Source organism: Protopterus annectens, chromosome 3.part1, assembly GCF_019279795.1.
Source record: "Protopterus annectens isolate FY-2018-M chromosome 3.part1, PAN1.0, whole genome shotgun sequence".
Classification (NCBI taxonomy): domain Eukaryota; kingdom Metazoa; phylum Chordata; order Ceratodontiformes; family Protopteridae; genus Protopterus; species Protopterus annectens.
In genome coordinates, this window is record NC_056732.1 from 584,335,393 (window position 1) to 584,360,613 (window position 25,221).

At 43.4% G+C, this 25,221-nt stretch overlaps 1 protein-coding gene across 1 annotated transcript in view; it reads right to left on the reverse strand.

Moving 5' to 3' along the window:
* Nucleotides 1-341: 341 nt before the first annotated feature.
* Nucleotides 342-25,221, reverse strand: part of LOC122798217 (dol-P-Man:Man(7)GlcNAc(2)-PP-Dol alpha-1,6-mannosyltransferase-like) — an 81,191-nt gene continuing 56,311 nt past the window's right edge. The window contains exons 3-4 of the mRNA XM_044066984.1: nt 5,386-5,559; nt 342-452 (exon numbers count right to left, since the gene is read on the reverse strand). Coding sequence (XP_043922919.1) covers nt 442-452; nt 5,386-5,559 — 185 coding nt within the window. The 3' untranslated portion in view covers nt 342-441. The remainder of the gene's footprint in view (nt 453-5,385; nt 5,560-25,221) is intronic.

A 25,221-nucleotide genomic window follows, 5' to 3' on the forward strand; every position in this document is an offset into this window, starting at 1 on the left:
CCCCAGCATGGTGAACACTGATGAAGTTAACTATGATACAAATGTCACAGAAAGGAGGAAACTGCTAAGTCATGTTTTTTTAAATATGAAGTGACGTGCAGATCATTACATTTGGAGAAATAAAATGATGTGCTTATGGCATAGTTGTCCTTTAAACCTGTTTAGCAAAATGGTGTTTGCATACATTACCCTTTCTCTGTAATCATTTTTGTTTGTACATCCATGTTTAGAAAGATACCTTGCCACTTACACAATACCTTGGAATGTTTATTAACCTGATTTATTAGCTGTTACTACACCAGCTTAGCATGCCCTGAATTTTTTGCACCATCTGATCTCTTATGTATTCTTCCTCAGCTGCGCTCATTGTTCATTTAGGCTGCTGCTGTGATTTTCTGTCTTAACTCTCACAGGGAACTCCTTAAACTTGCTGATGTTTTGTTAAAGTGTGCCTGCAAAAAAATGACATTCACATCATTTGTCTTCGTACTGTAACAGCTGCCTGAAAATACAACTGTTATGACACTTACAAATGTAAATAACCCATTTATGATTACAAAGATGCACTGTTTTCTTTCTCTTGTAAATCCTGTCCCTATGTGTTGGGTAGGTCCTAAAGCAATTCCAAAGGATAATCAATAATATCATACCTTAATCGGGCTTCAAGACTGCCATGCATATAACAACTGCTAACTCTACAAATGTATGACCTAAAGTCACACCCTGCAGAATAAAAAAATGCTTTTTCTATATATAGACAGACTGATAGACACACATGCATCGGACCTTAACAAATGCTTTCAGTTTACAATGTGTTCTTTCTAAGCTGACAGTATATTGTGTTCTTCTGCAGGATTTTAACAATACCTCTGCTCAACTATTCTGAGAAGGAACTGGGTCTCTGACAACAGCTGGCATGCTCTACATAAAGAAGGTTTCAAATATTTAAATTTATTCATGGTAGCATGCTCACTCTGAAGTCACATGCCACGGACTTCAAACAACTTGCACCACAGAACTAAAGAACTAATAACTTTCGCACATCAACCAAAGTCTATAATTAGAAAGGAATATTCTTGCAAAGTGAAATATTTATCCAAAGCACCAATGCTGGCTACATACTATGTCATGCAAATGACAAGTTTTTCACACAGCATATAAATCATTATCAGATTTAGCACTGACAATGCACATAGAAACCTCTCTAGATTATGTATTATCCATATACTTACAGGCAAAACTATGCATGTTTTACTCAGCAAATACAAATTTGGAGAATCTGATAGGTGAAAATCAGTAAAACTGAATCAAACCGTACCTCATGGAAAGTTTGCTTACATGACTTTTTCGCAAACAGGACCCTAGAAATAAATTTAGTAGTCCTTGTATATCCTTAATGAATTCAAATAATCAAACAGGCTCTTTTTCTCTAAAAGCAGAGATGACCAATACTTAATGTAGTTGTCACTGAATGGCCAGCTAATTCCCATCTGTACTTCTTCACTACTGTCTGCGAGAGCTGTTGACAGATATAAAACCCATTATTTCAATTTAAGTCTTAACAGTTTTTCAAAAGGGACTTTATATCATGTACTTCATTGTTATATCCTGAAGTCTCACAAAGGCCATTATCACAGACAACACATTCACTGCCTGCTACTTTTAGCTTCACTGTACTACGTTAAACATAACCAAAAACAGTGCTAATTGTGTTGTCACTATACTCTCTTTCAAACTTTCTTTGCTGTTGTCCGACCACACCTACAACTCATAATCTAGGATCTGCCAACTCTACCTCAAAATGGGTAACAAACTGACTGCATCTCTTACTGTCTTCACCAGGAAATGCACTTCTCCAAGAAATCAGATACAGAACAAACCAGGGTAGACTTCAAGTCTAATCTAATTCAGCATGTCTGCAGATGAGACATTTATGACTACCAAGGACAACATATAATCTTACAGTTATTTTGTTTTCTTAATTCTCAGTGATATTTGGTTAGCAGTTAATTAATAACCAATTATTTTTAGGGGAGAATCTACTTTTATAGCATATTCCATACATACCATTTCATGGATTTCTACAGAAGGAATTAGTTTCTGTTACTGAGTTGTACTGTGCCTGCTGATTATCAAGTCAAATCCTGAAACATTCTTCCTCTGCTGTCACTTTAATGATATTTGTGTTTAGCACAACTCTATGTTTTACAGCATACACTCTCTAGAACCAGTTCATTAATGTGTACACCATAGCCTGAGTTCTGCAGCTGTGTTGGGTCATTTGAGTTGATGACTGTTTCTGACTTTTTCTCTCTCACAAACTATTCCCCTCATTGTCATTTTAATGTTAACCTTCACAAAGTGTCCATCAAAAAGTCTGTAACTATGCCTGTACCTCTATACTTGTGATATCAGTGTAATCCAGTCCTATGATTGTTGGTCGGTAGTAATTTGGCTATTCTGTCGTCTGCTTTTTCTCCTACTCTTCAGCTATACGACTTAACCTTAAAAGTACACTTCTTTCAGTTTAATTTGGTACATTTGATTGCTAACGCATGCAGTCTACTTCTGAACAGGCTCATGGCATTATTTTCAACTAAATTTATGCAACATTTATCGGGCGATGCAGTGGTGCAGCAGTTACCGTTGTCACCCTACACGTAATGATGTATTAAGTAAAAGAAATACAAGGTTTTCACCTATCCTTTGGGGACAAGAGTTTAAAGGACAGGGACAAAAACAAAAGTCAGAAAGTGAGTCACTTATTTTGAGGTATAATAATCAAGCGCCTGACATTATAGAGATAATTAATAGAATATGGCTTTTGTGTATCTCTAAGGAAAACAAAAAGAAGTTAAGTATGTTCCAAAAAAGTAGTATTTAGTATGGAGAAATATATAAATATTTTAGAAAGACCAAAGAAACAAAAACAAAGATCACTGATGTATAAATGTGGGATATGCAGGAATTGTAAATGTATTAATGATGGGCCCTATGTTTCTGTCCAAGGATATGAGAGGATGATAGCTTGCCCAGGTAGATGCTGCTGTAATACAACAATGGTGGTATACATCACAACATGTACAGTATGTTCAGGCTTCTACATGGGCAAAACAGTCCGAAGATTAAAGGATAGAATATCAGAACATATAGGTTTCATAGGTTCATAGGTTCATACTAGGCTATCTGCCCGAGGGCATTTACAAGCCTAGCCCATAGTTTTGTGGCTTACGCCACCCCTTTAGTATGGGGAACTATACCCATTATTTTGCTGTGCCTCTTTTGAGCAGTGACACTGAGGTAATCCCTGGGGTATATCTGCGATCTCCCATCCATTGGTCAAGATTTCTCTTGAACAAGGCCAGCGAGGTGCTCTGCCTCACATATACCGGGATTTTATTCCACAGCATAGGGAGTCTTTGGGTGATGAATCTATCCCTCCAGCACGTCCTATTAATAGCCGTGTCGAGGTTTAAGTCTCCGCCCTTGTGGCTCTGACGGATCTAGATTTTTTGAGGTGAAGCATATTCATCAAATCTGGGTTTGACATGGCCTTGTATGTTAGGCAAAGGTCACCTCTGAGCAAGCGGTAAGCGACTGAATAGAGCTGGAGTTCTTTCAGTCGGGCAGCATAGGACAGATGTTTGAGACCCTTTATCCTTTTGGTGAGGAACTTTTGTGGCCCCTCCAGCTGCTGCAAGTGTCGGGTCAGATACATTCCGAATGGGGCATTGTACTCAATCATTGGTCTGATGAGTGATGAGTATAGGGAGACTATGACCTCCCTTGATCTAGATGAGAATCCCTTCATGATAAGGTGGGCAATGTAGAAGGTCTTCCTAACTACTTTAGCTACATGGATGTCGAATGACAGACTACTATCAACCTGGGTCCCCAGGTCCCTGATAACTTCTTCTATTATTTAATATTTAATTAATTATTAAATATTATATATATAATTAATATATATATATTAATTATTAATTAATATTTAAAATATTAGAGCAATAAAGAGGAAAGATGAACATAATGCCTTTTATTCTCATAGTAAAGTTTGTCAGAATTTTAAAAAAATCATCTTTTTTGTGATAGATAAAATTAGTCCCAGTGATAGAGGTGGAAATTACAGACTGAGGGTGGAAGAAAAGGAATATAGTTGGCAGGTAAGGTTAAATGCCACTACACCCCCAGGTCTTAATGATAATATATCTATTATGCCTATCCTAAAACAAAAAGTGGAACGTATTTAGGGACTGTGCAATAAACTAAGAATTAATTAAATATAGTGTAACATATATTAGTTTAGTAGTAATTTTAATGTGTTTTATATGTTTATGTTTTTTTATATATGTATGGAAACATAGTATTTGGATGAATGTTGATTTAAATATTTTAGGGAGGGTGTAAGGATGTCATTCATGAATTATTTATGCAAATTGTAAATTGGGAATTGGATAGTGGGACAATGATTGGCTGATGGTGAATTTAAATGTATATTTATTTGGTGTTGTGGCTTGCTCTCATTAACTCTGATGAAGCCAAAGAGATTGGTGAAAGTGCTTAGTTTCTCGAAAGAATCCACTATTCCAGTAGTAATAAAGCGTTTTTTTAAGTTTGTACTGTTTTTATTTATTTTTTTCGTTATTAGTGTGTGCCCTTTTTGGGTTTTAGTTAGTTTGGTGCAGTGGTGCAGCAGTTACCGTTGTCACCTCACAGCAAGAGGTTCTCAGGTTTGATTCTCAGCTGGGATGCCATCTGTGCAGAGTCTGCAAGTCCTCCCCGTGTTCGGCTGGGTTTACTCCCACACTTCCAAAGACATGCATCTGGAGTGTTTCTCCCTGGACCTCCGATGAAAATAGACCCTGTCCTAGTTGGACTTTCCTGGTCAACAAATGTTAAATAAATAAAAAAATAACATTTAATACTCACTACTAAACCCTGTAGTGCTTCTAACATAATTGCAAGTATACATGAGCATACTACTTATTTCAAATGCCATAATTCTATGTCATTAGTGACTTGTGCAAATATTTCATAGACAAATACTGTGTGCTTTATCTCACCTGCTGTACTGTACACATTGACTTGCATCTTAAGCCCCAAGCATAGGCCTAAAAGGGTTCATTGTGGATCCGTCTACTTACTTACTTATTAAACAATAAACAGACATCATTGTGCCACAGCCATAGTATTATGAAAGCAAAAAGTCTATCTCCAGTAAATTTACATACTCTGTCTAAATATGCTAGAAATTACTTATTAAACAATAAACAGACATCATAGTGCCACAGCCATAGTATTACAGAAGAAAAAAAGTCTGTCTCCAGTAAATTTACATACACTGTCTAAATATGCAAGAAATATAAATAAGAAACTTATACCTACCAAAAGGAAGTGCCAACACATTTGGAAGTGTCCGTGTACAATAAAACAGAAGATGGAATTGTGAGACAGTTGTCAAATTTAAAAGTGTTGCTACAGATGATCCAAATTGCTTCTTAACTTCTTTCTGCAACTTCCAATAGGCAAAAATCACACAAAGACCCAGAACACCTCTAACTTAAACAGAAAAATATAGTCAGGTTAGATAAAACTCTATAAATACTATATAATTACAGCATACAGATAACATGCGATACATAAATTGCAGTGGAGCAGCTTGGAATTTCTACAGCTAGAAATTTCATGGTATAATAAATAAGTATTATAAAACATGTACTGCCCTTCTTACCACACAGTTATTCAAACTGCTTGGCTGACATGCATACCCATTAAGCACATGCTGGACTGCTCTAATACTGGTGACAAAACCCATGCCTCTCAACTGTACAGACTTCTGCAGTCCAGATTTTTGTCTCTTATGTTTGGTCCATTTTTCATAAAATTGTGTTTTTTCTTGCAAATTAGTGGTAAATCATTAATGACTAAAGTTAGAAAATAATGACGGATAAGTTTCAGGATTCTTACCCTTCAGAAAATTCATGCTAATGCAAAACCTGTTATTCTATCAACTTTTTAAGTTTGTAAGAGCAATATTTAAAAATAGTCCCTATTTTTGGGCCTTTGTCTCACTTTTATGTATGGCTTTGTCCAGATTTCTTGCTCTAAGAGGTTGCGAGGTATGTAAAACATCAACATGTTTATGTGGTGGAATCCAATGAGTCAACATACAAGCTTCTGTTGCCTTGGGACGTAGATTTAAAATGAATATTTATATACTAATATTAATTAATATTTACATATTTATAAACATTAAGATAATAATGATGCACTTGTTTTGATAAAATCAGTGACAAATTTTAAATTGTTGCTTTCCCTGGGATACTCTAGACTGATTTCTTAAATGTACAGCATTCCAAATCCTATTAACTAGGTCCAACAAATGGTAAGCCTTCAACAGGTTAACTACAGGTTGCTACATTTAATTTCATAGTGTGTTCATATAATTTCATTGCAAATTATCAGCAAAAAAGTTAAGTATTTGCAAATAATAATTTACTCAGTTATAATCAGGATATATAGGGATAGCAAGCAGTATGCTAGCAGCATACGGCAGTCTGTAAATCAAACTCTGAGGTAAACCTACACCAAGATAGGCAGAGAACAATTTTTTCTGTATATCTTATTTGTGCCATGGAGCTGTTGCCTGAGCTTCCTATTCATTCCCCATTTGGTTGGGAGCTTTGATGCCCACTCATTCCCCACGGGGACAGGGAGCCACCAGAATTCATGAATTCCCCTACTGGGCAAGAACTAGCCAGGGCACAGTTGCCACCAAGGTAGCCTTTTTGCAGTGGTGACACAAGTACTTTCATCACTGCTAGAGCCATCTATGTTCCACTTCGAACGCTTGTGCAGCTATCTGAACTTGGGCCATCTAGAAGGGCTTTACCCCTCTGCACCACAGAGCTGGGGTGGCCTGAGAACAATCCTTATAAACTAGGACAGAAGAAATGTTCAGTTTCTGGACTTATAAAACCAGGAGCCACACAAATGATATAACAGACATGTATAAATTATTTGTTTCCCATAGTCTAATCATTAACCTGGCAAAAAAACAAAAAACAAAAAAAAAAACATCCAGAATAGAACAGTGAAGAATTTAATAAGGAAAATGCTAGCTTTACATAATTAGCAGATTGGGGGCTGTATTCAGTGTATGGTTCCTTGGAGTGCTACTTGCTGTTAAAATAACAAATAACATCCAATTTTAAGAAGAAGAAATTAGTTTCCATCTATAAATACAGCAGCATTTGTAGTTAAAATACATCTTGTATGTTCACCAAACGTAAGAAGATCCAATTAAATTCTCTTCATATCTTTCAGAAAAATGTTAAATGCTGGTTAAAGCTTAGCAGTTCGCTTCCAGCATTAGAAAAAAACAGCTGAAGATGAGAGAAAAACAACAGAGGAATTTAAAACAGAGTGGCCCAAAAAGAACCGTGCAGATATCAGCATTAGTAAATGTCATAGGCACAATCAGACAACAGAAACAACCAGCCCAACTCAGTAATCATGAGAACCTTTAAGACAAATCCTCAAAGTCTCATAAGAATGCAAAAAGTACAGTTGTGTACACTTACCATAAATGTAGATGTTCGAGTGTATTCACTGTGGCAGTCATCAAATTTGGGTTATCCCTGCCAGGGTAGCCCTCGGCCAGCCCGAATACCAGAGACTTAGTATTTCTGCATCAGTTGCTGTCACTTGAGGACTGACGTCAGATCATCAGTAGTATAAAGTAAGGCAGCCGACGCCATTACATCAGTTTTTCTTGCCCTAACCTGTCAGGAGCCCCCAAAGTAGGAGGCCAGGTTCTGGTGGAAGAACCCCACCAGTGGAAAATAAATACCAATATGTCCCTTGTAAGGAAAGGAGAACAAGGAAGAATGGTAACAGAGAAAGAGAAAAAAGGGGGATGGAGGGAGGGAAACCAGGACGTCAACAGTGAATACACTCAACAATCTACATTTATGGTAAGTGTACACAACTGTATGATGTTCTTTGTGTTTCACTGCTGCAGTCATCACATTTGGGTAGATTCCCAAAGCTGAGGAAATGGGTGGAGGTAGTCAAGGAAGCTAGGGGCTGGCTAGGATGCCCTGCAAGACTGCAGAGGCAAACCTTGCCCTGGATTTGGAGAAGAGAGGCAGGTGGTTATGCTTGGTAAAAGTGTGAACAGATGTCCAGGTGGCAACCTCCAGGATATCCGTGGTGGGGACTCTCTGAGGAACGCTGTAGAGGTGGAAGCTGCTCTGGTGGAGTGTGTCCTGACCCCCTTGGGGGGAAGCTTGCCATGCTGTTTGTAGCAGAAATGGATGCAGTGTGCTATCCATTTGGAAATGGTTTGCTTGGAGATGGCTTTGCCTTCTGCCCCTTTAGCAAAGCTAACCAGCAATTGATCAGACTTTCTGAAGGATTTAGTCCTGTCCAGATAGTATCTGACCTGTCTATGCACATCTAGAGAGTGAAGAATCCTTTCCCCTTTGTTCTTGGGATTACGAAAGAAATGTGGCAAATGAATGGATTGGTTGAGAGCTACATTGGACACCACTTTGGTCATGAAGGATGGGTAGCTCTGAGAGATTCCCGGTCTGCATGGAAGATGATGAAGGGTTCCACAGCCATGAGTGCTTGCAGCTCAGAGACTCTTCTGGCTGAAGTGATGGTCAGAAGGAATGCTGTCTTCCAGGAGAGAAATTTTAGCTCTGCAGAAGAAGCTGGTTCAAAAGGAGGCAGGATGAGCTTTTCCAAGACAAAGTTAAGGTCCCAAGCTGGTGTTGGTGCCCTTCTGGGGGGTCTCAAGTTGCTAGTCCCTCTGAGGAACTGTTTGATCAAAGGATGTGAGAAGAGGGGCTGCTTAGTGGGAAAATTAGCAGAAATAGCAGAAGCATGAATTTTTATAGAGGAGAAAGAGACACCACTGTGTAGTAGGTCAGCTAAGTAAACCAGGATGAGAGGGACGGAGGGCTGCGCCATATTGGCCCCCTTAGCCTGGATCCAGGTGCAGCATCTTTTCCATTTATCTGCATAAGATTTTCTGGTGCTAGGGCATCTGGCCTCATGGATAACATCCAGAACCTGATTACTGAGGATGGCAGATTGGTCTGGGGTTAGGGAATAAGCCAAATTGAGTGTCTGCAATTGGGGATGCATGAATTTCCCTTCCCTCTGGGTTAGGAGGTTTGGAATCTGAGGAAGATGCCATGGAGGCAGCGGGGACAGGCTGAGCAGCAAGGGGTACCAGTGTTGTCAGGGCCAGTCTGGAGTTATAAGAATGGTCCCTGGTTTTTACTCCCTTATTTTGAGCAGTACTCTGGGATTGAGAGGTAGGGGAGGAAAAGCATCGACCAAGAGGTTGACCCAGGGAAGGACAGGGCATCCATTTTCCAAGCCATGCAGTGATGCTCCCCGGTGCAGAATTTGCTGAGTTGATGGTTGGTGTGAGAGGCAAAGAGGTCAACCTTCGGAGTTCCCCATTTCTGAGTTATAAGGGTGAAGGTACTTCTGTTGAGCTGCCATTCGTGTGGGTCCAGAAGGTTTCTGCTTGATTGGTCTGCCAGGGAGTTGAGAGAGCCTGGTAGGTATTGTGCTAACAGGTGTAGTTGCATGGAAGAGGCTGTGAGCCAAAGGGTCATGGCCAGCCTGCACAGAGGGTAGGAGCGAGTCCCTCCCTGCTTGTTGATGTACCACATCACAGTAGTGTTGTCTGTTTTGATGAGGAGAACCCCTGGAGAGAGAAGGGGTTTGAAAGCTATCAAGGCATGCTGCACAGCCATCATCTGTTTTTGACTGATGTGCAGGGGGATTTGCTGAGGCTGTATGCACCTGCCATCCAGATGTGCACCCCAAGCATAGTATGATGCATCTGTGGTGAGGGTCTGGGCAGCAGGGAGTGGGGAAAAGGGCGGTCCCTTGTTGTGGGAGCATGCTGTTGCCCACCAAAGAAATTCCTTTCTGAGGCAAGGAATTATAGGTAGAAGACTTTCCAGGTCTTGAGACTTTTGACACCAAAGGCTCTTTAGGTAGCACTGAAGTTTCCTCATATGCAGTCTGGCATGTGGAATGAGGAGTATGCAAGATGCCATGAACCCCAGAGCTTGCAGGATTTGCCTTGCAGAAAGCTGGGGCCTGGTGGCCAACTGAGAGAAGTAGGCTGTCAGGAAAATTTGTTTCTTTGGTGTAAGGTATGCCATCTGGGATGCTGTGTCCAGGCTTGCTCCCAGGAAGATTATCCTTTGGGTGGTCACCTGTTTTGATTTATTTTCGTTGATTGTGTACCCTAGGGAGGTTAGCAGGGTCTTTACAAAGGCCAAGTGCTAGAGCAACTTTTCTTGTCTGTCTGCCTGAATAAGGCAGTAATCTAAGTAGGGGTAAATTTGAATATTTCTTTGTCTGCAAAAGGCAATGGCTGGAGCCAGACATTTTGTGAAAACTCTTGGAGCAGTAGATAAGCGAAAGGGAAGTGCAGAGAACTGAAAGTGTTGAGATCCTGCCGTGAAGCGGAGATATTTCCTGCATGATTCCCTGATAGGAATGTGGAGGTAGATCTAGGGTGGCTAGCCAAGCGTCCTTGGACAGCATGGGTAGCAGCTGCTGGAGGGTGAGCATTTAGAATTTTAGGATCACCAGGAAGGTGTTTAGAATGGATAGATCGAGGTTGGGGCACCAGGTCCCCTCTTTTGTGGGCACCAGAAAAAGTCTGGAGTAGAAGCAAGTTCTGCAGGAACGTGCTCTACTTCCCTCAAAGAGAGAGGTGAATAGATTTGCTTTTGAGCCTCTGCCCACTGATTTGGTGGTAGATCTGGGAACCCTTTTGGGGTTGGAAGGGTGTGGAAGGAGAATTTGTAACCATGAGACACAATGTTCAGAACCCATTGGTCCTTGGTAATGGTGGCCCAGGTGCTTGAGTGAAAGGAGAGTTTTCCTCCTAGGGATAAGTGAAGGTGGGCAGAGGGGAGGTCGGGAGGAGGTGAGTCATTGTGAGTTTTTACTATAAGGGGGTGGCTTAGAATTTCCTGGTTTTGAAGTGGAGGTAGTCCACTGCTTAGATCTCTGCATTCCCTGGGGCTGCTGTCTGAGGGGTCTGTTTCCACGGGGCCTAGACTGGGCCTGTCTACTTGGAGCAGGAAAGGACCAGTGCTTGGAGGGACAATGCCTGCTGAACCTAGGGGGCTGGACCTGTAAGAAATTTTTAACTGTTTGCATAGATTTTGCTTTTTCTTCCATCTTTTTTAAGACGTCTTCTGCCTTAGTGCCAAATAAGCTATCTTTGTGCAAGGGGGCATCCAACAATTTAGATTTGACATGTTCTGGCAGGGGTTGTTCCTTAAGCCATGCATGTCTTCTAATGACAGATCCAGTGACTGCTGCCCTGCAAGAAGCTTCTAGGGCATCAAAACCACAGAGCAAAGTGTGTTTAGTTACTTGACTTGCAGAATGCATTAAGTCTTGTAAATCTTTAGCGGGAAAGGAAGACACTTTTTGTTTAAGGAGTTCCAAGTTATGTTGCTGATATTTAAGCATATGGAACTGGCAATTTATTGCCCTGATAGCAAGAGTAGCTGAGGTGTGTACTTTTTTACCTAATCTGTCCAATGCTCTGGAATCCCTGTCTGAGGGGTTGGGATTCTTAGCAGAGGTTGCTTTAATCCATTTTGGCCCTTGAAAAATGACCTCAGGGTCAGCTGTTGGATTTTTAAAAAGGTATTTGTGTCAGTCAAGGACTTTGTAGTACCTATCTGGTTTTCTGGGAGCAGGAGGTAGGGTGTCAGGGGTCAAGAGTCAGGCTGGATTCAAGGAAAACATCATGCACCACATTCAGGACTGGGGGGATGGCCAAGGGTCTGTGTTGTGGAAGATCTAGGAATTCCCTGAGTCTCTTTTTAGACTGAAGGTAGTCCTGACTCTCCTATTGGAAATGTTCCCTTAAAGTATGCAGGGTTTCCCCAAAGGAAAAATCCTCTGGGGGAGAGGCTGATTGAATGGATTTCTCTGCATCGGAAGCCTCATAAGTGGAGAGGGGTTGCATGTCTTCATAGTCAGAGGCATCAGATTCATCTGACTTTTGTTCAGACAAAACTACTGGGGACAGATCTCTTTTCCTTTCTGAGGGGGTGGCCTGGCTTCCCCTAATCAGTATGATTGAGGGGGTGGCTTGGCTTCCCCTGATCAGCATGATAAGGTCTTCTGCCATTTTAAGCATTTGAGACTGAGGCAAAGAAGCAGGCGCCTGAGAGTGGGTAGTCGGTTTCTTGGGTGTGGTTCGAACCGTGGGCCTACGGAACTCGGTTGTTTTTGAAAGAATGGTAGTCACGAAAGATGACGTTGGTTTGTGTCGAGATTCGGTGGTGCAAAGGACTTCCTCTGAAGCCAGTTGCCTGCTCAGCTGCTCTGGACCCATGCAAGGTAGAGACGACTGCAGGATCCTTAGACGAAGAAGAGTTTTGCAGCATACCAGACTCCAAAAGGGTCTCGGTAGTGGCCTGCGAATCAAGTGAAGCGGGCATCAGGGGCTGCGAAAGTGCCTCACTGAGTACTGGAGAACTGATGACTAGCTTAACGGAAGCATCGTCGGTAGGTTTGGACCTTTGCAGTTTGTCTCTGTCTTTATCTTTATGTTTTTTTCAGAAGATCTGCTGTCAGATGGCTTACCAAAGCCATATCGGAATTCGAGGATTGTAAATGAAAATATCTGGCTACAATAAGGGCCCAACGACTGATAGTTCTGGCAATGAACAAAGCACAGAAGCAACAACGGGGGACTTCGTGTTCTGGGCCTAGACAAGTTATGCAGTAAGAGTGGAAGTCTCTGTGTGGTATTTGCTTTCCACAGGTGAGACAATTATTAACTTTTTCTGACATCGGTTAGTGCAAGAAAAAAGGATCCCCAACGGGGTACTTAGCTTTAGAAGACTTCAACTTCAATTCGGAAACGAAAACTCAGGTAGCGGCCGACCAGCACTTGTACGAACTGCTTCTACTTCGGGCTCCATGGCAAGAAAGACTGATGTAATGGTGTCGGCTGCCTTACTTTATATTACTGATGACCTGACGTCAGTCCTCAAGTGACAGCAACCGACGCAGAAATACTAAGTCTCTGGTATTTGGGCTGGCCGAGGGCTACCCTGTCAAGATTAACCCAAATGTGATGACTGCAACAGTGAAACACGAAGAACATCACAGAATGGAAAGCCAAAGTTCACAGGGAACTGCAAGAATTGGGACAGCTCAACACTTCCAAAAACAAGTCCCATTGGGCATGGCAAACATCTCATAGAAACAGCAGGAAGATATCATTCAAGGTGCAAGGCACGGAACCATACAGCAGAAACTAAATGACTGACAGCAAATCAATGACAGCAGCACCAATGTACAAGTCAAACTCTAATGTAGTAAAAGCTGTCATGCAATAAACTCCACAACGTTGGAGTTTGTTTCTTAATGTGTTGAGAATGACTGCTCAAAAGACTTGCACAAACTTTAACCAGCAGTACTTGTACTTTACCCCGACTGCTGAAAATTTACAAAAGAAGCTTACTAAATGAAAGTGTTAATGTTTTGACCTTTTAAAATAAATTTTTCTAAAAGCAATTTACAACTCAATAAGTGACAAAAAGAAAAGTACAAACAGAACTCTATGGCAGAAAATGGTGTCATTTTGTATTTCCTTTTAGAACTTTCCATGAACAGAGTTAAGCAGAACTACTGGTAAAATGACAAAACAAAGAAAAGCTGTCCTGTTCATATTCTCAGTCCCCAAGTTGCATCACTATAACCAAACTTAAACAATGTCAAGAAGTCAGACAGAATACAAGGGTCCTCCTACAAATAATGACAGGAAAGCATGAATAATAACTCTGACATGGTTTGCACTGCTTACTCAAAAGTACCAAGCCCAATGAAAAAAATAAATATCTGGCATTTACACTAATTTAAACAAGCCCCAGCAGCTGACAAGCTGGTTGTCAAAAGGTCTTTTAATTACAATGTGCTCACCCTCAAATTTGTAAATGCTGAAACATACATTTGGAAAGGTCCAAAACTAGGTTATGTTTAGTATACGCTAACAAAAGAAAAAATAAGTTATGCACTCACCATAATGTTCCATCTGAGTTGTTGCTCTTCATCTGTCTTCATCTTGTGGGACACTGATCCGGGACAGATCTGACTCAACCGCATTTCTCAAGCATCGGATCTGAGCTCCAAGCTCCTCCCCTACCCACAATGCCCCCTGCTTCCTTCCTCCCTTCAGATTGAGTTTGCTGCTCACCCTAGCAACCCAACCTGACACAGTGTTTTATCCCTTGGTAAAATAACCCAGAAAGTATTACAAGGAATGACCATTTATGCCAAGAGAAAGGCCATGTCTTTTCCAGCCGGACCACCACACATCCCATATAAGGCAGGGGGAAGGAGGGAGGGATGGTTGAAGACAAATGAAAACCAACAACTCAGATGGAATGTTACGGTGAGTACATAACTTCTTTATCTGAAGTTGTTGTCTTCATTTGCTCTTCAACCTGTGGGACAGAGTCCCCAGCTACTAAACACCTGGGAGGCCTTCATGGAAGGGTATTCCATAACACAGCAGAGCCAAAGGATGCCCTATGTCTGGAGAGAAGGTCCAACATGTAATGGGAGACAAAAGAATGTGAAGATGCCCAGGTAGCCGCAGAGCAGATGTCATCCAAGGAAACTCTGGACCAAAAGGTAGCTGAAGTAGCCACAGCCCAAGTAGAATGCACCTTAACTTGACCTAGCAGGGAAAATCCTTTATTTGAATAGAACAAAAGAAAACACTGAGAAATCCAATGAGCAATGGTAACCTTAAATACAGGTATCCCTAGAAAGGCCTTGGAGTCGGAAACAAAAAGTTGATCAGAGTTGCGAAAGGCCTTTGTCCTGTGTAAGTAAAAACGGAACTGTCTGTGAACATCCAGCAGGTGCAATTTATACTCTCCCTTATTCTGAAAGTACGGAAAGAAGACAGGGAGGTTGATAACCTGCTTGATATTTGATTCTGAGGCTACTTTCAGCAGAAAGGAAGGGTTAGTGCACAAACATACCCTGTCTTTATGAAAGATCATGTAAGGAGGCTTAATTGATAAGGCCTGAAGCTCCAACACTCTTTTATAGCAATTAGGAAAGCTGTCTTCAAAGACAGAAACTGTAGATCCACTGAAGCAGCAGGTTCAAAGGGGGAAGAAACCAAGGCTTGGAGTACCAGAGTAAGGTCTCAAGGGGGTGTAGGATCCTTGATCGGTGGCTTAAAAAGAAAGGTACCCTTGAGAAAGGCTTTGCAGAGCTTAGAAGAGGCTAGAGAAGCTGAATTCTCCCCTATGTGGAAATTGGAAATAACCACCAGATGAACTTTAAAAGGAGAGGAACTGGCACCCTTTTGAAAAATGCCTGTCAGGAACTCTAAGACAACAGGAATCGGAGCAGTGACAGGTTACAAATCCCATTGAGATGCTCAAATTGAGAAATGCTTCCACTTACTTGAGTAGACCTTCCTCATGGAAGATATGCGAGCCACTACCAAGATCTTATTAACTGGAGAAGATAGCTCAGGAGTCCTAACTATCATGGGAACTGGAGCAGACAAGCAGTGAGCTTCAGACTGGCCAGATCTGGATGTGGAACCCCTGAAGAATGAAAAAGGTGATCTGAAACCAGATCCAATGTCCAGGGAGGACACAATAATTGGCGAGGCCAAAAGGGAGAAATGAGGATGACTGAGCTCCCCAGCCATTGCACTTTCTGAATGGAATTCGGAATCAGGGGAAGTGCAAGATAAGCATAGAGGAGACTGGAGGGTCAAGCATAAACCAGAGAGTCTCTGGGGGACTCCCCCAGAGGGGGGATCAGAGCAAAAATCTTGCTGCACTTTACATTGGAAGGAGAGGCAAAGAGATCGTAGCAAGCCTTTCCCCACTTTAGAAAGATCTGTTTTGCTACTGAAGGATGCAGATACCACTTGTAAGGCATGAGGAAAGACCTGCTGAGCCTGTCCACTAGAATGTTGGACCTCCCCAGAATGTGCGTTGCCACCAGAAAATGGCAGGTGGAGATCACCCACTCCCACAATCTCATGGCTTCATGACAAAGATTGTAGGACCTGGTTTACCCTGTATGTTGATGTACCAGACTACTGACATGTTGTCTGTCTGAATGGCAATCGTCCCTAGGGGAAGATGGGCATGAAGGGCTTGTAATGCCAAAGGCACTGCCTTCATCTCCAGGACGCTGATATGCAACTGTGTCTCCAGGGAAGACCATGTGCCTTAAACTGTTCTTCCCAAGCAATGCCCCCTCACCCGAGCAGGGAGGTGTTCGTGGTCACCATGGTCAGAGGGGTGGGAAAAATGAAAGGCTGACCCCAAAGCAGATCAAGGGACTAAATTCACCACAGAAGAGAATCTGTGCATGCTTGCAAGAGATGAACAGGATGTGACTGTGGTAGATTTACAAATGACCAGTGGACTGCCAGAGTCCATTGGAGTACCCTCATGTGCAACCAAGTTGTGGGAACAAGGGTGATCATGGCCGCCATGAACCCCAATGCTCTTAAACTCCGTTGGAGGAGATGGGACCTGAAGAATATGCCAGCCATGAAGTTTGAGGGACTGAGGTCTGTCGCGTGTCAGGAAAACCTTGGTCTGAATGGTGTCCAACTGAGCTCCATTGAAGTCGAGAACTTGAACCAGTTCTAACAGGGATTTGTTCAGACTGATGGTGATACCCAACTGGTGGGGGGGTTTGGATGAGGAAATCCCTGGCTTGGCAGAGTTGATGCCTGGAGGGGGAGGAAAGGAGCCAATCATCCAGGCAGGGGGAAGACCAGGAAGCCCTGCAGCCGCAGGTGAGCTGCTACCACCGCCATCACTTCGTTGAACATCCTGGGGGCTGTGGTGAGACCAAAGGGTAGCGCTTTGAATTGGTAATGATCGGCCCCCAGCTGGAAGATGAAAAACCTCAGAGATCTTCTGTCCATCCTGATGTGACAGTAACTGTCTTGGAGGTCTACTGAGCACACCCAGTAGTTCTCTTGCAGGAAAAGCAGGATAGAAAAGAACCTGGAATAAATGCCTAATCTGGACTGGTCTGAAGGGATGGGCTGGATGACTCATTTTTCTAGCAGCTTGGAAATGTCCTGTGCTCCTGCCTCCCTTTGCATGGGTGGAATGTCCGGGAGGCATTTGGCTGGAACTGGCCTTCGCAGGAAGGGAACTGAATATCCTCTGGATATGATTCGCAACACCCATTGATCATCCCGTCAGTAGTCTGGTACATCCTGGGAATAACCCTGAGACTTTAGGAAAGTACAGTTTTGTACCTACCATAAATGTAGATGTTCGAGTGTCTTCACTGCTGCAGTCAATACACTTTGGTTATCCTGCCATCAGGCGGGCCCGCAGTCGGCCAGAGTTCCAAAGTCTTGGTCCGGCGTCGGTTGCTGTCGCTTCCTCCCTGACGTCAGTGCACCAGGGGTATATAAGATGCACCCGACGCCATTTTCTTCAGTTTTTCTTGCCCCAGATGTCAGGTGCCCCCAAACATGGTAGGCAATACATATTGCTAATAAAACATACAATAATGTAAAAACAAAACCTTCAGTAACCAGGAAATACACCACATAGGTAGTATAGGGTTGAGAAGTATAGATAAGTCCCAGCTAAGAAAGAGGGGATGGCGGGTGGGTAACCTGGACTGCAGCAGTGAAGACACTCGAACATCTACATTTATGGTAGGTACAAAACTGTACTATGTTCATCGTGTTTCACTGCTGCAGTCATTACACTTGGGTTGAATCCCAAAGCTGAGTTAGGGTGGCTGGTTCTATAGAGGATTTGGTGTGGCTATGAGGCCCTGCAGCACTGTAGTGGCAAAGCCAGCTCTGGATCTAGAATAAAGAGGCAAATGGTAATGCTTGGTAAAGGTGTGTACTGAACTCCAAGTTGCAGCTTCCAAGAAATCTTTGGTAGGTACTCCTCTAAGGTAGGCAGTAGAAGTGGCAGTTGCCCTGGTGGAATGTGGTCTAATGTTACTAGGTACAGGCTTCCCATGCTGTCTGTAGCAGAAGCGGATACAGTGTCCTATCCACTTTGAAATGGTCTGCTTTGAAATAGCCTTTCCATGTGATCCTGCAGCATATGCTACAAACAATTGCTCAGTTTTTCTGAAAGCTTTTGTTTTGTCCAAGTAGAATCGTAATTGTCTGTGAATGTCCAAGGAATGAAGAAGTCTCTCCCCTTTATTCTGGTGATTTGGATAAAAAGTTGGCAAGTGGATAGTTTGGTTAAGAGCCACACTGGATACCACCTTAGGCATAAATGAAGGGTTTGTTCTTAAAGAAACCCTGTCTTGATGAAAAATGATGAAAGGCTCCAGTGCCATTAGTGCCTGTAACTCTTAGACTCTTCGTGCTGAGGTTATTGCCAGAAGCAGAGCTGTTTTCCATGATACATATTTTAATTCTGCTGAATTGGCTGGTTCAAAAGGAGGTAAAGTGAGTTTCTCCAAGACAAAATTGAGGTCCCAAGTAGGTGTTGGTGCTCTCCGAGACGGTCTTATGTTTTTAGCCCCTCTGAGGTACTGCTTTAGCAATGGATGAGAGAAAATAGGAGGATCTGTGTTGTAATGAGCCAAGATGGCAGAGGCATGGATCTTAATGGATGAGAAGGATAGTCCTTTGTCCAGCATCTCAGTTAAAGTATTGTAGTATCTGAGGAATGTTTGGGACAAGAGGGTCAAGGCTTTGAGCCTGGTTCCACGCACAGAATCTCTTCCACTTTTCTGAATAAGATTTCCTGGTGCTAGGCCTCCTGGCCTCCAAAATGACATCCATGACAGCTTTAGAGAGAGGTGTTGTCTGTTTGACTAATGAATCTGCCATGCAGCCGGGTTTAAGGTTTTGAGCTGATTGCGCAGGATCTGATTGTTTTGTGGAGTCAGAAGGTGTGGAATTTGAGGTCAAATCCATGGTGGTCCTTGAGCTAAGTTCTTTAAGATTGGGTACCAGTGCTGGCGTGGCCAGTCTGGAGCAATCAGGATCATCTGTGGTTTTTCTTGTCTGGCTCTTAGGAGTACCTTTGAAAGTAGAGGCAGTAATGGGAAGGCATAAACTTTTAGGTTTTTCCAGCTGAACGAAAGAGCATCAATTTTCCATGCTTGTGTGTGATAAGTCCTTGTGCAGAATTTTTGGAATTGGCAATTCAGTGGGGAGGCAAAAAGATCTATGTCTGGGCATTTTTGCGTTTTCATGCTGAAGACTTGTGGATTTAGTTTCCACTCGTGAGGATCTATGATATTTCTGCTTAAGTCGTCTGCCAGAGTATTTTTCTTTCCTGGCAGGAATTGTGCTTGCAGATGAACTTGATAAGTTAGAGCTGTGTTCCACAAGGTCATGGCTTGTCTGCCTAGGGGGTAAGAATGAGTGCCCCCTTGCTTGTTTATGTACCACATTACTGTGTTGTTGTCTGTCTTTAATAATAATTGCCCTGGATGCAGAAGGTCCTTGAAAGCTGTTAGGGCATTTTGTACAGCCAACATCTCTTTTTGATTGATGTGAAGATGCATTTGGTCTGTGGTCCACTTGCCCCGAATACATTTTCCTGCCATGTGTGCTCCTCAGGCGTAATCTGAAGGATCTGTTGTTAAAGTCTGCCTGGCTGTGGGTAGAGTGAAAGGCTGACCCTTGTTGAGGTGACATGCCTGTGCCCACCATCAAAACTCCTGTTGTAGGCAGGGAATTAGTGGTATTACTGTTTCCAAATTGTGAGAGTGTTGAGTCCATACACTTTTTAGGTACCATTGTAATTTCCTCATATGCAGTCTGGCATATGGAATTAGTAGAATGCAGGATGCCATGAATCCCAAGGCCTGCAGAATTTTTCTTGCATGGAGTTGGGACTTTGTTGCCATCAACTGAAAATACTGAGTCAGTTGTCCTTGTTTGTCTGGCGTGAGATAAGCCATCTGGGCCGTTGTATTTAAGCTGGCACCCAGGAATATTATCTCTTGTGAGGGCACTAGTTTTTACTTCTTTTCGTTTACTGTGTACCCTAGGCAAATTAGCAACTTTTTTACAAACGCCAGATGCTTTAGAAGAATGTCCTTGCTCTCTGCTTGAATAAGACAGTCGTCCAGGTATGGATATATTTGAATTCCCTTTTGTCTGCAAAATGCAGTTACTGGTGCCAGGCACTTTGTGAAGACCCTGGGCGCAGTAGATAAGCCAAAGGGCAGTGCAGAGAATTGATAGTGCATTGAACCAGCTATGAATCTGAGGTATCTTCTGCAATTTTGTCTGATAGGGACATGTAGGTATGCCTCTCTGAGGTCCAAAGTAACAAGCCAAGCTTTCTTTCCCAGCATGGGTAGAAGCTGCTGTAGTGTCAACATTTTGAATTTCGGTACATCCAGGTAAGTATTTAGAGTAGAAAGGTGTAGTATGGGTCTCCAGGCTTTGTCCTTTCTGGGGACCAGGAACAGTCTTGAGTAAAATCCTTGTCCTTGTTCTTGCTGTGGCACGTTTTGAATAGCTCTCATGTCCATGAGGGCTGTAATTTGTTTTTTGTGCCTCTGCCCATTGATTTTGTGGCAGGTCTGGCATTCCTTTTAGTCTTGGTAAAGTGTGAAAGTGGAACCTGTAACCTTGAGACACAATATTCAGAACCCATTTGTCTTGGGTGATTGTTTGCCAATTTTGAGAAAAAAGTGCTAGTTTCCTCCCTAAGGGAGCTGCCAAAAGGGAAGTGATTGGCATTCGAAGGGGGAAGTCATTGGGACTGTTTCCTGTAAGGTTGTGACTTGTCCTCACCTCCTTTTGGGGTTGAAGCACCCCACTGTCGTGGTATGTAAGAGTCTTGGGGCTGAGATCTGCCTCTTGGGCATCTGTATCTGCCTCTTTGTGGCCTGTCTGACACTAGAAAGGACCAATTCTTTGTAGGCCAATTTCTGCTAAATCGTGGTGGCTGTACCTGTAATAAATCTTTCACTGTTTGCATAGATTTTGCCTTATCCTCCATTTTCTTTAATACCTCTTCTGCCTTAACACCAAATAAAATGTCTTGCTGTAAAGGTGCATCCAATAATTTTGCCTTAACATGATCTGGTAAACTTTGTTCTTTTAACCAAGCATGCCTTCGAATCACAGATCCTGTAACTGCTGCTCTACAAGAAGCCTCTAATTAATCAAAACCACATTGCAAAGTATGTTTTCCCACTTGTTCAGCTGCATGCAATAAATCCTGCATTTCCTTGTAGTCAGGATGCTCTGCACTAGTAGTCATTTTCTGTTTTAATTGAGACATTAAGTATTGTTGGTATTTAAGCATGTGAAACTTTCATTTAAAGCCCTCACTGCTAAAGTTGCAGAAGTGTAAACTTTCTTCCCCCATCTGTCTAATGCTCTAGAATTCCTGTCAGAGGGAACTGGATTTTTAGCCGTGGAAGCCTTTACCCCTTTGGGACCCTGGGAAATAGTTTCTGGGTCAGCAGCAGGGTTTTTATAAAGAAATTTGTGAGAGTCAGGGACTCTGTAGTACCTGTCTGGATTGACTGGAGCAGGGGGTAAAGAATCAGGATTTAAACTGGATTCAGAGAACACATCATCCGCAACATCCAACACTGGCGGAATAGCAAGGGGCCTGTGTTGAGGCAATAAAAGAAAGTCTCTGAGCCTTTTCTTGGATTCTGAATAATCCTGGCCCTCCCAATGGAAATGCTCCCTCATGGTATGTAAAGTTTCCTCAAAAGAATAATCCTCAGGAGGAGAGGCTGAAGGAATTGATTCTTCAGCATCAGAGTCCTCATAGGGGGGTAAAGAGTATTCCTGGTCTGAAGAGGAATCAGAATATATAGAAATCTGGTCAGAGGAATCATAGTCTGTATCCTGCCTAGGCCTTTTATCAGGAGGGGGATGGGAACCCCTGATCAGAGTAATTAAGTCTTCGGCCATTTTGAGCATCTGTTTTTTAGGCATGGAGGCCTGTCCAGGTGAATGCTGTACTTGTTTCTTTGTCTTTAATGGAGTTTTAGACTTGGCTGTAGTCTTAATGGTAAGTTGAGAAGGTCTGAAAACACCCTCAGAAGCCAATGCCTGCTCAGCAGCTCCAGACCCATCTGAAGGGTTAGTCTCCATAGGCCCAACACCTTGAGTATCCAGAGGCCTAGATACCCCCACGTGGGAGTCGGTAGTGGCCTGTGGCTCTGAGGTAGCGGGTGTCAGGGGCTGCGAAAGCGCCTCACTGAGAACCGGCGACTGGCCTAGAAGAGGCTTCGTCATCAGTTTTGGACCTCGGATGCCTGTCCTTATCCTTGTCTCTGCGTTTTATGTGCATTCCTGTCGTTAGTTGTTCCGACGGCATGGTATAATTAAATCTTCGGCCAAAGTAATGGTGAGCAAAATCAAACTGGCGTTTAATAGTGCATTTGTTAAATCTAGCACAAAACCGACAACTAGTGACGTCATGATCTGGGCCTAGGCATGGAATACAGTAAGAATGAAAATCCTTATGAGGTATTTGCTTCCCACAAGAAATACAATTATTAACTTTTACTGACATTGGTCTGAGGCAAGAAAAAGTTTTCCCAATGGGGTACTTAGCTTTATTGATGACTTTGGTTCTGAAATTTGAATTTGATATCTCAGGAGTTGGCCGACCGGCACTTGCGAACTGCTTTTGCTTCGGGCACCGCACGGCAAGAAAGACTGAAGAAAATGGCGTCAGCTGCATCTTATATACCCCTGGTGCACTGACGTCAGGGAGGAAGCGACAGCAACCGATGCCGGACCAAGACTTTGGAACTCTGGCCAACTGCGGGCCTGCCTGACGGCAGGATAACCCAAGTGTAATAACTGCAGCAGTGAAACACGATGAACATCCCCATCTTCTTTGCCCCCCTGCTGATTCCTGGCAAAGGATTGTTGGAGGGTTGAGAAGCATATTCCGATGGCAGACAGAGTCTTCCTTCTTGCTCTGGACCAGTGTATCACGTACTGTCTTTCCAAAGAGAGTGGAACCATCGTACGGGGCATTTGTGAATGATGCCTTGAAGGGCTCCGAGAAGGTACAAAGTCGGAACCAGGCATGACGCCTGATGGCAATGCCTGCTCCTGCAGCTCTGGCAGCACCCTCAGTAGCATGAGAGAGAAGCCGCATAGAAGTATTGGCAATGGAGGTGAGGGTGGCCATTCAAGAGGAGAAAACCTTCCTATTCTTCGCCAATATGGACCCTGGGGTAGACTCGCTGAAGCCTAATGACGTGTGTCATGTAGTTCAGCACACATACCGAGAATGTTGCTGAAGTGTAGGCCTGCTTCCCCAAGGTCCTAGACTCTCGGTCTGGTGGATGGACTGTGGAGCTCTCCTGTGTGAGCTCCTTCTTGGTGGCAGCCACCACCATGGCATCAACAGGGGGTCCCTTAGATCAGTGTGCTTTGTCTGCAGGGGAGCTGAGGACCTTATCAGGGTGTTTGGGGATAGGTTCCACTGTGTCGGGCTCCTTCCACGCCCGAGATGTAATAAGATCCACTACAGGATCTGCAAGAGGGGACACCCAGGAAGTAGATGGTCCTGTGCCAAACACCTCCAGGAACACTGACTCATCAGGGTTGGGTTTTTGGACAGAGCACCCCCCGCGTTGCTGCAAAATCTCCATGATGTCTCCAAATGAGACATCCTTGGGGGGTGATCGAGGGGAACCCTCCCCTTCCTCCAAGTTGGTGTCCTCTGCGAGAGACTCTGGCGAGGAGTCTAAGTACCTCCTTTTACACATGAGTTTTTGAGGAACCTCCTCGGGGGGGGGGGGGTCTCTGGGGAGGACTCGAAAATGTCTAGCTGTTCCCGTATGGGATCTCCCTGGGGACATAGAGGCAGCAGGCTGTCCCTGAGATAGCAAGATTGCAGAATCCATACTAGAAACAGAGGGAGCCAGGGCAGATTCCGAGGACGAGATCATCAAGGGTCTCGATGGGATTGAGAGAGGAGCTGGAGCCGAACCTCCAGGTGCCGAGCCTTTGATTGGAATTCTCTGCTACGAAAAACTCAGAGCCAAGACCACCCCCTCGGATTTGGCACCAAGGCTACAGGTCCGACAGCCAGACGGATCCGAGCTCGTTGGATCCGGTCTGCTCAAGGTGATGGCCGGATGTCGAGGTACCAAATACTAGGACTCCAAAACTGGGAGTCAGATCAGAGAAGGGGTAATCCAGAGGGAGAGAGGGCAGGCAAGACTCCCATCTGTATCTGGGATGAATTTGAGCATCATCCTGTCCAACTCGTGTTCAGAAAGGTTGCGGGTGGATCTGGAGGAAGAGGCCACCGACACCTGCCTAGACAGGTGGTGAGGTGACACTGATGTTGGGGAATGGCTCCAAGGCACCTCCGGGCGACCCAAAACTAGGAGCCGAGCGGAGCTTGTCTGGTGGCCCAGCTAAGGAACAGTGGTCTGGGGGACCGCTTCCTCTGCCTGTCTCTATGTTTGTGCTTGTCTCCGTTCCCGGTCATCTTAGCGAGAAGTTGAGTTCCAGAGGCCAGGGTGAAGACAGAAGTAGTAGCTGGGATAGAAGTAGAAGGGGTGGCCTGGGCTCCCGTAGTAAGTGGAGGGAGAAGGCCTTTTAGAATAAGTTTATTACTCTTGTTGATCAATGCGTGGGGATTGAACCCCATGCAGCTCGAGCAGGCGGAATCAAGATGGGCAACCCCTAGACAAACAACGCACACAGTGTGTGGCCATCATTGGAAAGCTTATGACCACACTCCGTGCACTTTCTGAAGCCTGGTTTGGGAGTGTCTGACACAATTCAAAGAAAGACCAAAACCACAAACACTTTCAGAACACGAAAGGAAATATGGACGCCAAGAAATGGTCCCCAAATTTATTGAATATAAACACTTTCATCTCAAACAATGGCAAGATGTCATCAAATATTCCCCAGTTATAAAACATTGTTTAAATACTTGTGCCTAAGTCACATGACACAGTCATCATTTAAAGGGAAAAAAATACCATACAACATTGTCTTGTGACATAATACCAAGAGAGAGATGCCCAAACAGAAAGACACACACTCACACACACACACACACACACACACACACACACACACACACACTCCTAGAGATAGAACAGCAAGAGCAAAGAAAGATTATTATTTTTTTTTTAACCAATGTGAAATACGAAAGGGGAGATGATAGGAAAGAGATAGAAAGA